General features: G+C 35.1%; 2 protein-coding genes across 4 annotated transcripts; both read left to right on the top strand.

Annotated features, from left to right (window-relative positions):
• The first annotated feature begins 1,268 nt into the window (after positions 1 to 1,268).
• On the top strand, positions 1,269 to 5,603 carry LOC107827378 (protoporphyrinogen oxidase, chloroplastic). Its single transcript, NM_001326181.1, is given in 8 exon segments — positions 1,269 to 1,890; positions 2,194 to 2,278; positions 2,427 to 2,574; positions 2,688 to 2,768; positions 3,143 to 3,314; positions 3,875 to 4,034; positions 4,309 to 4,412; positions 5,114 to 5,603. Coding segments are annotated over 8 exon segments (1,647 nt in total). The 5' UTR covers positions 1,269 to 1,293; the 3' UTR covers positions 5,414 to 5,603.
• A 3,753-nt stretch (positions 5,604 to 9,356) lies between these two features.
• On the top strand, positions 9,357 to 13,163 carry LOC107827377 (protein S-acyltransferase 18). 3 transcript variants are annotated; one of them, XM_016654497.2, is made up of 9 exons: positions 9,357 to 9,595; positions 9,715 to 9,828; positions 9,939 to 10,265; positions 10,715 to 10,783; positions 10,876 to 10,947; positions 11,042 to 11,170; positions 11,246 to 11,326; positions 12,149 to 12,322; positions 12,429 to 13,163. In XM_016654497.2, exons 1-9 carry the CDS (start codon positions 9,554 to 9,556, stop codon positions 12,993 to 12,995), a joined length of 1,575 nt encoding a protein of 524 aa, XP_016509983.1. In that variant the 5' UTR covers positions 9,357 to 9,553; the 3' UTR covers positions 12,996 to 13,163. The 3 variants fall into 3 exon arrangements, with proteins under 3 accessions (XP_016509983.1, XP_075094019.1, XP_075094018.1); XM_075237917.1 differs by having other exon boundaries at positions 9,423 to 9,595; positions 9,786 to 9,828; XM_075237918.1 differs by lacking the exon at positions 9,715 to 9,828 and having other exon boundaries at positions 9,411 to 9,595.
• The last annotated feature ends 25 nt before the right edge of the window (positions 13,164 to 13,188 follow it).

The following is a 13,188-nucleotide window of genomic DNA, read 5'->3' as shown; positions in this document are numbered from 1 at the left end:
TACTTTTTTGGATATTTGATGTGTGTTGGTCAAGATGGAGAAGTGTTTTTGTGCAGTTGTATAAGTAATTTTTCTGCTTTTGGGAAGAAGTTACAAATTTTATCTTCTTCAAAGATGAAGTAGAAGTGAAAAATTATTTTTTTATGACAAAAGTATTTTTACTATAAATTTATATTTTTCAAGTTATCCTTCATTTATTTAGCCTTTCTTTTAATTTTTATAGTATTTTTATTCTCCTTTTCCTATTCTTCTTTGAAATAATCTCTCTGCTATAAATAAATCACTTCTTTTATATAGTATTAATGAAGTAGGTTCCAACACGGTGTAGGGCTTAAAGAAAACACCAACCTCACTACATGGTGTATCAATTCATACTGAATGATTATATTTTGATATTTTAAATCAATATATAAACTAAGTAATATTGAATACCTAATATTATTGCTTTGGATAACTATATTTTAAATTAATATAAATTTTAATATATATTCTTACTTTATGTTTCATATTCTAATTAAATAAAAAGAAAATTTTTAACTTTTAATAATAAATATGTAAATTAATTTTTCTCTTTTAAACAATATACTAATTATAAACTCAACTCTTTTTTTTTTTGTAATTTGACATTCAAAAGTAACTTGTTGAAAAAATTAGGCAAACACAATTTACTTATCAAATATTATAACATGTACTTTTCAAATAAATTGGCCAAACACAAATTGTAACTCTCAAAAATACTTTTTTGGAAAACACTTCTAAGCAAAAATACTTTTCAAAATAAGTAATTTTTAGCAGCTTGGCCAAACAGGTTCTAAATATATTTTTTTTCAAAAGTGCTTTTGAAAAGAAATTAATTTTAATACTTCTCAAAAATATGTTTATGCTCAAAAGAATTTTTTTTCCTTTCTAAAGCTTAGCCAAACATTAACTTTAAAAATAAAGTACTTTTGACAAAAAAGAAAAATCGCCAAAAAAAAGAAACTTGCCAAACAGAATATAACTTTGTTTTGGGAAACAAACACTATTAAAATCACACACTAATGTTTTCCCCTTTATTTTGAAGTATAATTTCAAAGCCCCAACAGTGAACTTATCCTGTAGAATCACCCCTTATCTCACCAGCATTAATTCCTAACCAAAAGATGTGAAGTCATGAGAAAAAAGTGACGGCTGAGATTGTGTGTGCGCACACATCCAAAATTCTACCAACCGGAAAGATAACGCTAGGCGAAAGGTGATATTTTTCAGGATAGTCCAGCTGAAATTGAAGCGCGGTCTACAAGTCAGGCAGTCATGACAACAACTCCCATCGCCAATCATCCTAATATTTTCACTCACCAGTCGTCGTCATCGCCATTGGCATTCTTAAACCGTACGAGTTTCATCCCTTTCTCTTCAATCTCCAAGCGCAATAGTGTCAATTGCAATGGCTGGAGAACACGATGCTCCGTTGCCAAAGATTACACAGTTCCTTCCTCAGCGGTCGACGGCGGACCCGCCGCGGAGCTGGACTGTGTTATAGTTGGAGCAGGAATTAGTGGCCTCTGCATTGCGCAGGTGATGTCCGCTAATTACCCCAATTTGATGGTAACCGAGGCGAGAGATCGTGCCGGTGGCAACATAACGACTGTGGAAAGAGACGGCTATTTGTGGGAAGAAGGTCCCAACAGTTTCCAGCCGTCCGATCCTATGTTGACTATGGCAGTAGATTGTGGATTGAAGGATGATTTGGTGTTGGGAGATCCTAATGCGCCCCGTTTCGTTTTGTGGAAGGGTAAATTAAGGCCCGTCCCCTCAAAACTCACTGATCTTCCCTTTTTTGATTTGATGAGCATTCCTGGCAAGTTGAGAGCTGGTTTTGGTGCCATTGGCCTCCGCCCTTCACCTCCAGTTTGTATTCTTCTAACTTTAATGCATTTATTTTGATTCCGTTGACACAGAATATAAAAATTAAAAATTGCAACTTATAGAGAGATTGTAAAATTCAACAGTTTAAGATAGTGTTAAACATCAGTGTAATTTAACCTGCTATAGCACATTACTTACCATTTATTTTACGTTACCAATTAATGCTATACTGATAGAGGTACATGCATTTACCTTTTAAATAACCTGATTGTGTAAATAATTTTTGCACTTTTTTGATAATCTGTGCCTTTTCCCTCACTTAGCATGTTTTGGCAAAGGTGACAGGGTCATGAGGAATCAGTTGAGCAGTTCGTGCGTCGTAATCTTGGTGGCGAAGTCTTTGAACGCTTGATAGAACCATTTTGTTCTGGTACCTGCCTATTCGGAACTACTGCCTTTGTGGAATTTGTTCACTTTCTTAAATACTGTTTGCTATAGAGATTCATATCGTACGACATAGAACTGTATCTATATGTATTTCTCAATTGATTTTATTTGATAGTCCTTGTTTTGTATAGGTGTTTATGCTGGTGATCCCTCAAAACTGAGTATGAAAGCAGCATTTGGGAAAGTTTGGAAGTTGGAAGAAACTGGTGGTAGCATTATTGGAGGAACCTTTAAAGCAATAAAGGAGAGATCCAGTACACCTAAAGCGCCCCGCGATCCGTAATGGACTTGATTTAAAGCTTTTGTGCTTTTTCTTTCCAGGCCTTGTGCTTTTTCTCTTAAGAATATATGTATTGAGAGAGAGTAGGCTGACTTGAGTAATCATTCTACAGGCGTTTACCTAAACCAAAAGGACAGACAGTTGGATCATTCAGGAAGGGTCTCAGAATGCTGCCGGATGCAATCAGTGCAAGGTGCCCTTCTCCTCTCCGAGCTCAATGCCTCCACCCCACTCCCAACCCCAGTATAAAAGTTCGGGGGGGGGGGGGAAGAAAAATATCAAAATTTAAGGACTAGTTAAAGCTCAGTTTTGGGTTTTTTTCTGCCTAAGTGTGTTCTTTAGTGCTCTTATTCAAGCAGAGTATTTTTACCTTGTCTCCACCCCACTCCCACCACCAGTATAAATGTTTAGGGGGAAAAAAGGAAAGAGAAGAAAAATATCAAAAGTTAAGAAAGCTCAGTTTTGGCGTTTTTTCTGCTTAGGTCTGTTCTTTGGTGCTCTTGTTCAAGCAGTTCTCTAGTATTTTTACCTTGGAAATGCTAATAAGTTGTCGCCATGTTTCCTTAGATTGGGAAGCAAATTAAAACTATCATGGAAGCTTTCTAGCATTACTAAGTCAGAAAAAGGAGGATATCGCTTGACATACGAGACACCAGAAGGAGTAGTTTCTCTTCAAAGTCGAAGCATTGTCATGACTGTGCCATCCTATGTAGCAAGCAACATATTACGTCCTCTTTCGGTGTGTTTCCATTACTGTTTGCTCCAAAGTCATTATTGCTATTGTTTATTTTGGCACTCTAATATAGAAACTTGGATAAAAAAGGGGATCCTTTGAGCAAAGTTCAATTTTTCTTTTTCTCTTGGACGAGGAAAAGGTGCTCAAACACATATGTATAACAGTCATATACTATGTATAATATTTGGATGCAATATAATGTGCAGAGAAAGACTTATCAGATAATATCAGATAAAAGAGAATTAAAAAAAAAAAAGAACATTTGTGTCACACAGAGAATTAACATGTACATGCTTCATGCGGTCAAGAGCGCAACCGTACCCCACCCCTCGTGAAATATGGTACCTGTATCTCATGTTAGTGAATTTTTTTCATATATAAATCTATGAGCACTTTTCTTTAAATGCTTTGACCTTGGATTTTTCAAAGGTTACTACTTCTGATAATTGCTTTGCAAGAAATGTGGCTCACTTAAAATGAGAAATGTTTATCTATAGGTTGTGGTTCAGCATCTTCTGTTTCTTACTGAAGCAAAACGTCTCCTAAACTTATATTAAACTCAGGTTGCCGCAGCAGATGCACTTTCAAATTTCTACTATCCCCCAGTTGGAGCAGTCACAATTTCATATCCTCAAGAAGCTATTCGTGATGAGCGTCTGGTTGATGGTGAACTAAAGGGATTTGGGCAGTTGCATCCACGTACACAGGGAGTGGAAACACTAGGTAGCTTTCTGTTTGAAGGATTCACTCTAATTTTTGACATCAAGAATCCATATTGAAGATGGAAAACTTTTATTTTGACAATTGCAAGATGCAACTCACCGAAGTAGCATTCCTCTATCGCATCTGCAGGAATAATATATAGCTTATCAGTCTTCCCTGACCATCATTACCTTCAAATTTTGTCAGTACCATGCAAATCAAAGATGAATGATTTCAGATCAATAACATCAGGATTTGACTCATCTTAAATATAATACTTGTGTTTCTTATGCAGGAACGATATATAGTTCATCACTCTTCCCTAACCGTGCCCCAAAAGGTCGGGTGCTACTCTTGAACTACATTGGAGGAGCAAAAAATCCTGAAATTTTGTCTAAGGTAAGGCATTTAAATTGAGCGCAACTTCAAGTCCTGCCGGTATTGATTTATCATATTGAATATTCATGGGCTGGCCAGTTGGGCATCGCTTGAAGGTCCTATGGTAACAAACAGAAAACTGAGAATGACCTTATCCCCTGATGGTTTCTAGTCGTAAACTGTTCTTTTGGTTGCAAAAACGTTAATTCCTTGCAGTGATGAGGAAAATGTTTTCAGTGTTGCTCTCTAGATTAATTTACAAAACCGTTAGGCTTATATAACTAAGTGGTTAGAGCCTCCAGGTTTTTGATCTAGCAGTAAGAGCAAAATGTGTGATATGTGGGTTAGACGCGTGTCATGACTTCGAACCTTGTCGAACGCTGCTGCAGACAAACCTGGTATTTAAGTGGAGAAGCATAATGGCAGGCCCATTATCCCCACCAAGTTTCGACCCGTGCGCTAGTTTGTCCTCAGGGATTTATCGGTTATTAAAAAAACAGTCAAGTAATTACAAATCCTCACAATAGTCATCACTCACCATAATGAACTAAAGAGCTAAGCAGATTGTGGTTTGTGGTTTCTTCTATCCTCTATGTTTGACTGCATTTTTTGGGTTTTCCATCACATGACTTTCTTTTATGGTAAGCATTTCGCAGTTATTCTTTATGCTTCTGGGCCTAGAATAAATTGTTTTGAGATTTGATACCTCATTCTGCTTGCAGACGGAGAGCCAACTTGTGGAAGTAGTTGATCGTGACCTCAGAAAAATGCTTATAAAACCCAAAGCTCAAGATCCTCTTGTTGTGGGTGTGCGAGTATGGCCACAAGCTATCCCACAGTTTTTGGTTGGTCATCTGGATACGCTAAGTACTGCAAAAGCTGCTATGAATGATAATGGGCTTGAAGGGCTGTTTCTTGGGGGTAATTATGTGTCAGGTGTAGCATTGGGGAGGTGTGTTGAAGGTGCTTATGAAGTTGCATCCGAGGTAACAGGATTTCTGTCTCGGTATGCATACAAATGAAACCTGTGTTGGGGGTAGTCCAAACCTTGTTAGTAGTACGATCATGCCTTGGGAAAATTGGCATGTGCCTAAAAGTTTTGCTCATTAGAGTTATTTTAGCCTTGGTAAATGATTTGTACTTGATATCAGTCGTTTTCTTTGAGATAAAATGTTCCTGTTCAGGAAATATAATGTATATCAATTTTAAACACTTGAATGTTGAAGATAATTTTTTCCCCTCAGCTTCCCCATAAATGTGAAAGGTCCTTTGCTTCTGCATGGTGAGAGACTGCAGATATATTTCTTCAATTTCCTATGGTTAAATATGGTTTGCCTTGTCATTTTTTGTTTTCTTTGGGAGATTATTTATTCCACGACCGGAAGTAAGGGATCATACCACATTCAAGGGCATACTTGTGGCAACAAAGACTGACTGTGCAAGGGTAACAATGAGAGTATATTTATTACTCACTGAGCAAAGTCAGGGGGAAGTGCACAGATGTCTTTACTTTTTAGCCACTGTTTTAAATGTATTTACTCTCTAGCCAGTGCTTAATACATTTTTACCCGTCCGGACAAAAATACCCTCATGTGCTAGACATGACTGCTGTGTAAATATTAAGGACATGGTATCCTTAATTTCATGAGTGTTGTGTAAATATTAAGAACAAAGTGTCATGTATTTGCAACTTTTGTTGTTAAACTTTAGGACATCATGTCCTTAACTTCATATGTGCAGTGTAAATGTTAAGAACATAATGTCCTTAACTTGTATTTGCAACTTCTATTGTTAAACTTTAGGACATCATGTCCTTAACTTCATATGTGCAGTGTAAATGTTAAGGACATCGTGTCCTTAACTTCACGTGTGCAATATAAATGTTAAGGACATAATGTCCTTAACTTGTATTTGCAACTTCTGTTGTTAAACTTTAGGACATCATGTTCTTAACTTTATATGTGGTGTCCTTAACTTCATGTGTGCAATGTAAATGTTAAGGACATAATGTCCTTAACTTGTATTTGCAACTTCTATTGTTAAACTTTAGGACATCATGTCCTTAACTTCATATGTGCAGTGTAAATGTTAAGGACATCGTGTCCTTAACTTCATATGTGTAATGTAAATGTTAAAGATATAATGTCCTTAACTTGTATTTGCACCTTCTGTTGTTGAACTTTAGGACATCATGTCCTTAACTTCATATGTGCAGTATAAATGTTAAGGACATGGTGTCCTTAACTTCATGTGTGCATTGTAAATGTTAAGGACATAGTGTCCTTAACTTTATGAGTATTGTGTAAATACTAATGACACGGTATCCTTAACTTCATGAGTGATATGTAAAATATTAAGGACATAGTGTTTAACTTCATGAGTGATGTGTAAAATGTTAAGACATAGTTTGTCCTTTATATTTGTAACTTCTGTTGTTAAACTTTAGGACATCATGTCCTTAACTTCATATGTGCAGCGTAAATGTTAAGGACATGGTGTCCTTAACTTCATGTGTGCAATATAAATGTTAAGGACATAATGTCCTTAACTTGTATTTGCACCTTCTGTTGTTAAACTTTAGGACATCATGTCCTTAACTTCATATGTGCAGTATAAATATTAAGGACATGGTGTCCTTAACTTCATGTGTGCATTGTAAATGTTAAGGAAATAGTGTCGTTAACTTTATGAGTATTGCGTAAATATTAAGGACATGATGTCCTTAATTTCATGAGTGATGTGTAAAAATTAAAGGCATGGTTTGTCCTTAATATTTACACAACACTCTTAAAATTAAGGACACCATGTCCTTAATATTTACACATCACTCATGAAGAAAGGGTAAAAACGATTTCTCGTATCAATTTTAATAGAGTAGTGGCTATTTTTGCTCAACATTAAAAATACTGGCTAAAAAATAAATATCACTTAAAAAATGGCTATAATTCGATGATTTAAGAGCAAATTATGCCTTTTCCCTTGAGTTAATAAAGAGATGCTATTAAAATTATACTTCTTTGTATTTAAATTTGATAGAGGTAATATGTTCTGTCATACAACATTTATTAGGTGTAATTCAATAGTACTTTAAAAAAAAAAGAAGGTTTTTTAACATGAAATCAAAAATAGATCACGATTGCTCTTGTATAGATCTAGTCTAGTTAAAATAAACGGCAAAGGGCCAAATATACCCATCTACTTTCGAAAATGGTCAAAGAATACCCCTCGTTATACTATTAGTTTATCTATACCCATGCGGTCATACTTTGGGTTTAAATATACCCCTCATTTAAACGGAGGGACACGTGTCATTGTCCTGTTGGTCAATTCTAAATATCTCCTAATTAATTAAAAAGACCCATTACCCATACCCGAAAAATAATTTTTTTTTGTAAAAACTGGAAAAAACTAAATTTGTTTTTTTACTAAAAACTGAAAAAAAACGAAAATATTTTTGTTTTCCAGTTTTTACAAAAACACTGTTTTAAAAAAACTGAAAAATATTTTCTAAAATAATTTTTTTGTAAAAATTGAAAAAAATAACTGAAAAGTAATTTTCTAAAGTAATTAAAAACTAGAAAAAACTGAAATATTTTTAACTAAGAAATGAAAAAAAAGAAAATATTTGTTTTTTCAGTTTTTACAAAAACATTGCTTTAGAAAATTACTTTTTAGTTTTTCTTTTCAGTTTTTACAAAAATATTATTTTAAAAAATATTTTTCAGGTTTTTTTAAAGCAATGTTTTTTGTAAAAACTGGGGGAAAAAATATTTTCATTTTTTTCAGTTTTTTCCAGTTTTTACAAAAAGAATTGCTTTAGAAAATTAATTTTTAGCTTTTTTTTTCCAATTTTTACAAAAATATTATTTTAGAAAATATTTTTCAGTTTTTTCTAAAGCAGTTTTTTTGTAAAAACTGAAAAAAAAAATATATATTTTTTTTCAGTTTTTAGTAAAAATAATTTCATTTTTTTCCAATTTTTACAAAAATAATAATAATTATTTTTTGGGTATGGGTAATTAGTCTTTTTAATTAATTAGGAGATATTTAGAATTGAGCAACAAGATGATGATACATGTCCCTCCATTTAAATGAGTGGTATATTTGAACCCAAAGTATGACTGTAGGGGTATAAATAACCCAATAGTATAACGAAGGGTATTCTTAGACCATTTTAAAAAATAGAGAAGTGTATTTGGCCCTTTACCGTAAAATAAATAACTGCATAAGTGTTTGCTCACACTAATCATATAGGCACCCAAAACTCTCCTCCTTTTTCGTCCCCAAACGTCTCCTCCCTCGCTAAATGTTATCAACAATTGATAGTTAATGGGCATTCCAGTATCTAGATTAACGGAAGAGCTGCCTTGATTTGATTTTAAACAGATAAGCATGGAGAGAAAGTTCTTTTTTAAGGTTTGTTGGAACCTGAAAAGATCAAGGCAGCAGAAAATGCATTTTATTTTTCGATTTGGTAAGAAATTTAATAATTACCAATTATTATTTTTATCAGGCACGACGTTAAAGAAATATAAAAAATATTTCTGACGTGTAAGGCAAATATATATATATATATATATATAACATACCGAAAATTTTCTTTTAAATGAATAGTAGTAACATTTTAATACCTCTTCTCATTTTTTCTCTACCTATAAAAGAATAAACTTTTAGAGGTCGTTTGGTTGGAAAGAATTTATTCCAATATTAATTATTACGGGATTAGTTATTTTACCTTTTCATGGGAATAGAAAAATACTATAATTCCGAAATAACTAATTTCGGGATTAATTATACCGTAATTTTTTACCAACTACTTCTTAAATTTAGTTTGGAGATTAATTATTCCTTTATCACTCGTATCAAACGAGCGGATAAATCTATCTCACGGATAAAATTGAAAATTATGTTATACCCCACACTTGGGGTGGGCATAAAATGGAAAGGTGGATTGTGGACGGTTTTGGGTTAAAAAGGGAATTAGAAGCGGCCCAAGAGAAGAAAAAGGGCATCGAGTTTCAAAATTTGAAATACACCACGGGTACGGAGCGATGCTTACCGTTGGAAACACTCAGGCTGATTCATTCATTCCTCTATAGAGCTTAGCTGAAAATAGATAGAGTCACACAGAAAAGGAAAACAAAGACGAAGAACTGAATAATATGAGACGCCATGGCTGGCAACGTCCTCTTCACACGTTGCAGGTTAGCCATCTACCCTTCTCTTTAGTTCTTTTCTCCTTTCTCTTTCACTTCTATTCTGAATTTAATTTTTGGAATTAAACAGCATTTATCTTTAGTTTTAAACTGGTGTTCAACTGCAGATAGTGGGAATTTCAGTCTTCTGTTTCCTCTTAGTAACCTTTTACTGCTTCTTTGGTCTTCTCCTCGGTAGTAGGATTGCTGAAATCACTGTCACCTCTGTTTTCACCTTCGTGGTAATTTAATTTAATTTTCTCCAGTAGTTTTTTTTAGCTCAGTGTATTCAAACAACTGTATTTTAAGGCACAAATCAAAATTTTGTGTATCTGCCTTTCGTTTTATGCAGGCACTTTCTGCTGCATTTCTGTTTATAAGGTGTGCGGCCATTGATCCAACTGACAGGACGAGGTTCAGAGTGAAGAAAAAAAGCAATCGCACCGGGTTTTCGAACGTTAATTATGGATTTGTGTTAGGTCAAATTATTGTGAGATTTATAAGGAGAATAGAGAGGAGAGTCCTTAAGACCTTCATAAGGAGAAAGTACTTGGATCCTTTGAAGAGTAATCTTCATTTGGAGCCTTTGCTCACATTTCCCCTTCTTGTTAAAGATGATTTGGTTGCGCCACAGACGAGAGAGGATGACATTTCGTTTTGTTCGCTTTGTGATTTTGAGGTTCGCGGCTGCATCTCTTATTTGTGTTTTGCTAAATTGAATAGAACCCACTAGAATTTATGTTCTAGATATGACATATGTTTTTTGTTTCAGTGCTTGCACGTGCCAATGGCTGAGCCAGGAATTTATATAAGGGGATTCAAAAAAGTAATAGAATGTCGTAGTTGAGATTTGAACTTGTGACCTAAAACAACTTTTGGGCCCCCTTTACCACTACATTAGAATGTTCCTTTATGTAAAGGAGATTAAACAGTTTTATATAATCAAAGAAATTAAACTTTTGCCCTATTTACGTGGTATATTTTTTCGACAAAGAAAATTCAGTTGAACCCCCTCCCTCTTACTAGCTTCGCCCCTGGCACGCACATTGTTAATGTGGTGAAACAACATTATGCAGTTTCTAATAGTTGAAAAATATATGAAAGTATCTATCTTGATCGTGTTTGCAGGTTAAAAAGCATAGCAAACACTGTCGGACCTGCAACCGATGTGTGGAGGGATTTGATCACCACTGCAGAGTAAGGAAATAGGATCTCTTTCTCTGTTGCTTCGTACATTAAGGTACATCCGTACTCAAACTGACAGGATCTTTGTCTTTGAGTTGTTGCAGTGGTTAAACAATTGTGTCGGGAAGAAGAACTATACCACCTTCATTTTTCTAATGATATCCCTCTTGATAATGGTTGCTCTCTTTTTCTCTCTCGCTCTCTCTTCTTTTTCTGATATTCCTATTGAGTTTACATCTTAAGCTGCTAACAAATTTCTTGGTGAAACAGCTGCTTATTGAAGGAGGGACTGCTGTTGCGATATTTGTAAGGTGCTTTGCCAACAAAAGGAGCATAGAACAAGAGATTCATATAAGATTCAATGCCAAGTTCCCTAGAGGAGTTCTTGCAACATTTTGTGTATGATTCTTTGCTTGTTTCTCTATTCGTCCCTGAATTCCATCAGTTGTTTATTTTTCAATGTATCTTTTACAGGTGATTTTGTTTCTAATGACATCATATTGTTCGGCAGCACTGGGGCAGCTTTTCTTCTTTCATATAGTTCTCATCCGAAAGGTATGACTGTTCCCCCTTTCCCAAAGATTTGTTGCAACAATAAAAGCATAACATATCTTTTGGATTGAGAGGAAGCAAGAGGAAGGAGAGGAGAAGGCTGAGTTTGCTTTTGTATTGGTTTTTATTGAGAGAAAGCAGAATAGCGTCATGAACAAAGAGTTCTGATTTTCGCTTAAAAAGAAACGGAAAGGAGACCTTATCACATATGTAAAAAATAATATCTCATTGAGGGTTTATCGACACCCATTTCTTTCTTTTCCTTTCAACTAATGTAAGATAGTAAGTAGGCTTATTATGTACTCCTATGTGATTAGTAAGAGCAAGCTTATTTATATACGGGAAATTGGAAAAATTTAAAACATGAGCTACTTGTTTGCTTTAGTGTAGGAAACTTTAGAATAGAACCAAGGCTACTATTGCTATAGCGTAGGCTTCTAATACCACAAAAAAGTGGGTGCCATGTTAATTTTAAAGTAAGACAACACAAGAAAATCTACTTAGAAAAGAGAACTTAGTTTGTGGGCTGGTACAAGAACATCTTAGAGTACTATGTATGTTGGTGTAAGAATCCTAAAGTAGCTCTTCTTAGAGCTCCTATTGCTATACTGTAGGAATTTTAAAGTAAGGTTCATTATATGCTTAGCTCTTCGTAGTTAGTGCTGCTGCAGCCTCCTTCTCCTTAACAAGTTTGTGCTGAGAGACAACACATCGTAGGCTTGTAGACTACTGAGAACATAAGAAACTCGGCGTACAAGTTGCCCAACATTCTCAGTTAAGTTTCTTGGTTTCACTGCTCATGATAAACCATGGTTCTCTTGGCAGGGAATGAGAACTTATGATTACATTTTAGCAATGAGAGAGGAGAACCAGTCTATGGAGCTTTTAGAGTCATCAGAAGATTCAGATTCCTCCTCGGATGAGAGTATTGATTTTGATTCACCTGAGAAGCCATCACTTATTTCACGACTTACATGCAGAGAAAAAAGAATGAATCAGGTATGGTATGCACATCTTTTTCCTCAGTTTTTTGCATTCCCAGACCAATCAAAACTGGATACTTCTCTTTTGATCTTGTAAGTTGAATCTTGCACTTTTTGATCAGATCCCGCAGACAGTATCAATAAAAATTGATGGAGAAACTGAATCGTCCACATTGAAAGAAAAGCGAGGTTTTCGAGCTAACATTGACCCCTGGAAACTTATAAGTATGAGTAGAGAGAAAGCTCTACAAGCAGCTGAGAAGGCAAAGGAACGGCTCATCAAGCAGAAGGAAATAGTAGACCCAATGAAGCCACTGCCACTAGAAACAAGAAGTGGACCACTGATGAATTTGGATACTAATAGAGTTCCCTTAGCTGCGGCGAGCAGTAGGGAACTTGGTTTGACAAAAGAAGTGATCATCACAAAAGGGAGGCTAACCCGTAGTGGGGGATCACCATTGCAGCTCTCTAGTCCAAGGCGACGATGTTCCTATTCTCCAACAGTTGGTATCCCTACACCTCGTAGTGGTAATGCTACTGTAGCATTTCCATCACCAAAACATAGATATAAAGGCAATTTCGATTTGAAATTAACGCAAGTCTCCAGGGAACTTGAGACTTACATTTCGAGGCAGGTACTATTTTCTGCCTTGAAGAAAGAAAATGAGATTGCAGCATCGCCAAGATAGTGTTTGTGGTACATTTTTCTTCTTTTAGTTCACTTGTAATAGTATTTATGTTACTGGAATTGTTGCACAGGTTGACTCCATCATCATAACGAACAACAACATTTGTATGATAATGCTACCTGCAATACCATATTTATTGATATTCCCCAACATAGCGGGATTCAAAGATATACATACTCTGCTCTCTTTTTTG

Source organism: Nicotiana tabacum, chromosome 19 (genome assembly GCF_000715075.1).
Source record: "Nicotiana tabacum cultivar K326 chromosome 19, ASM71507v2, whole genome shotgun sequence".
Lineage (NCBI taxonomy): Eukaryota > Viridiplantae > Streptophyta > Magnoliopsida > Solanales > Solanaceae > Nicotiana > Nicotiana tabacum.
The sequence above is the reverse complement of the archived record's forward strand: the minus strand, read 5'-3'. Positions and strand labels throughout refer to the sequence as shown.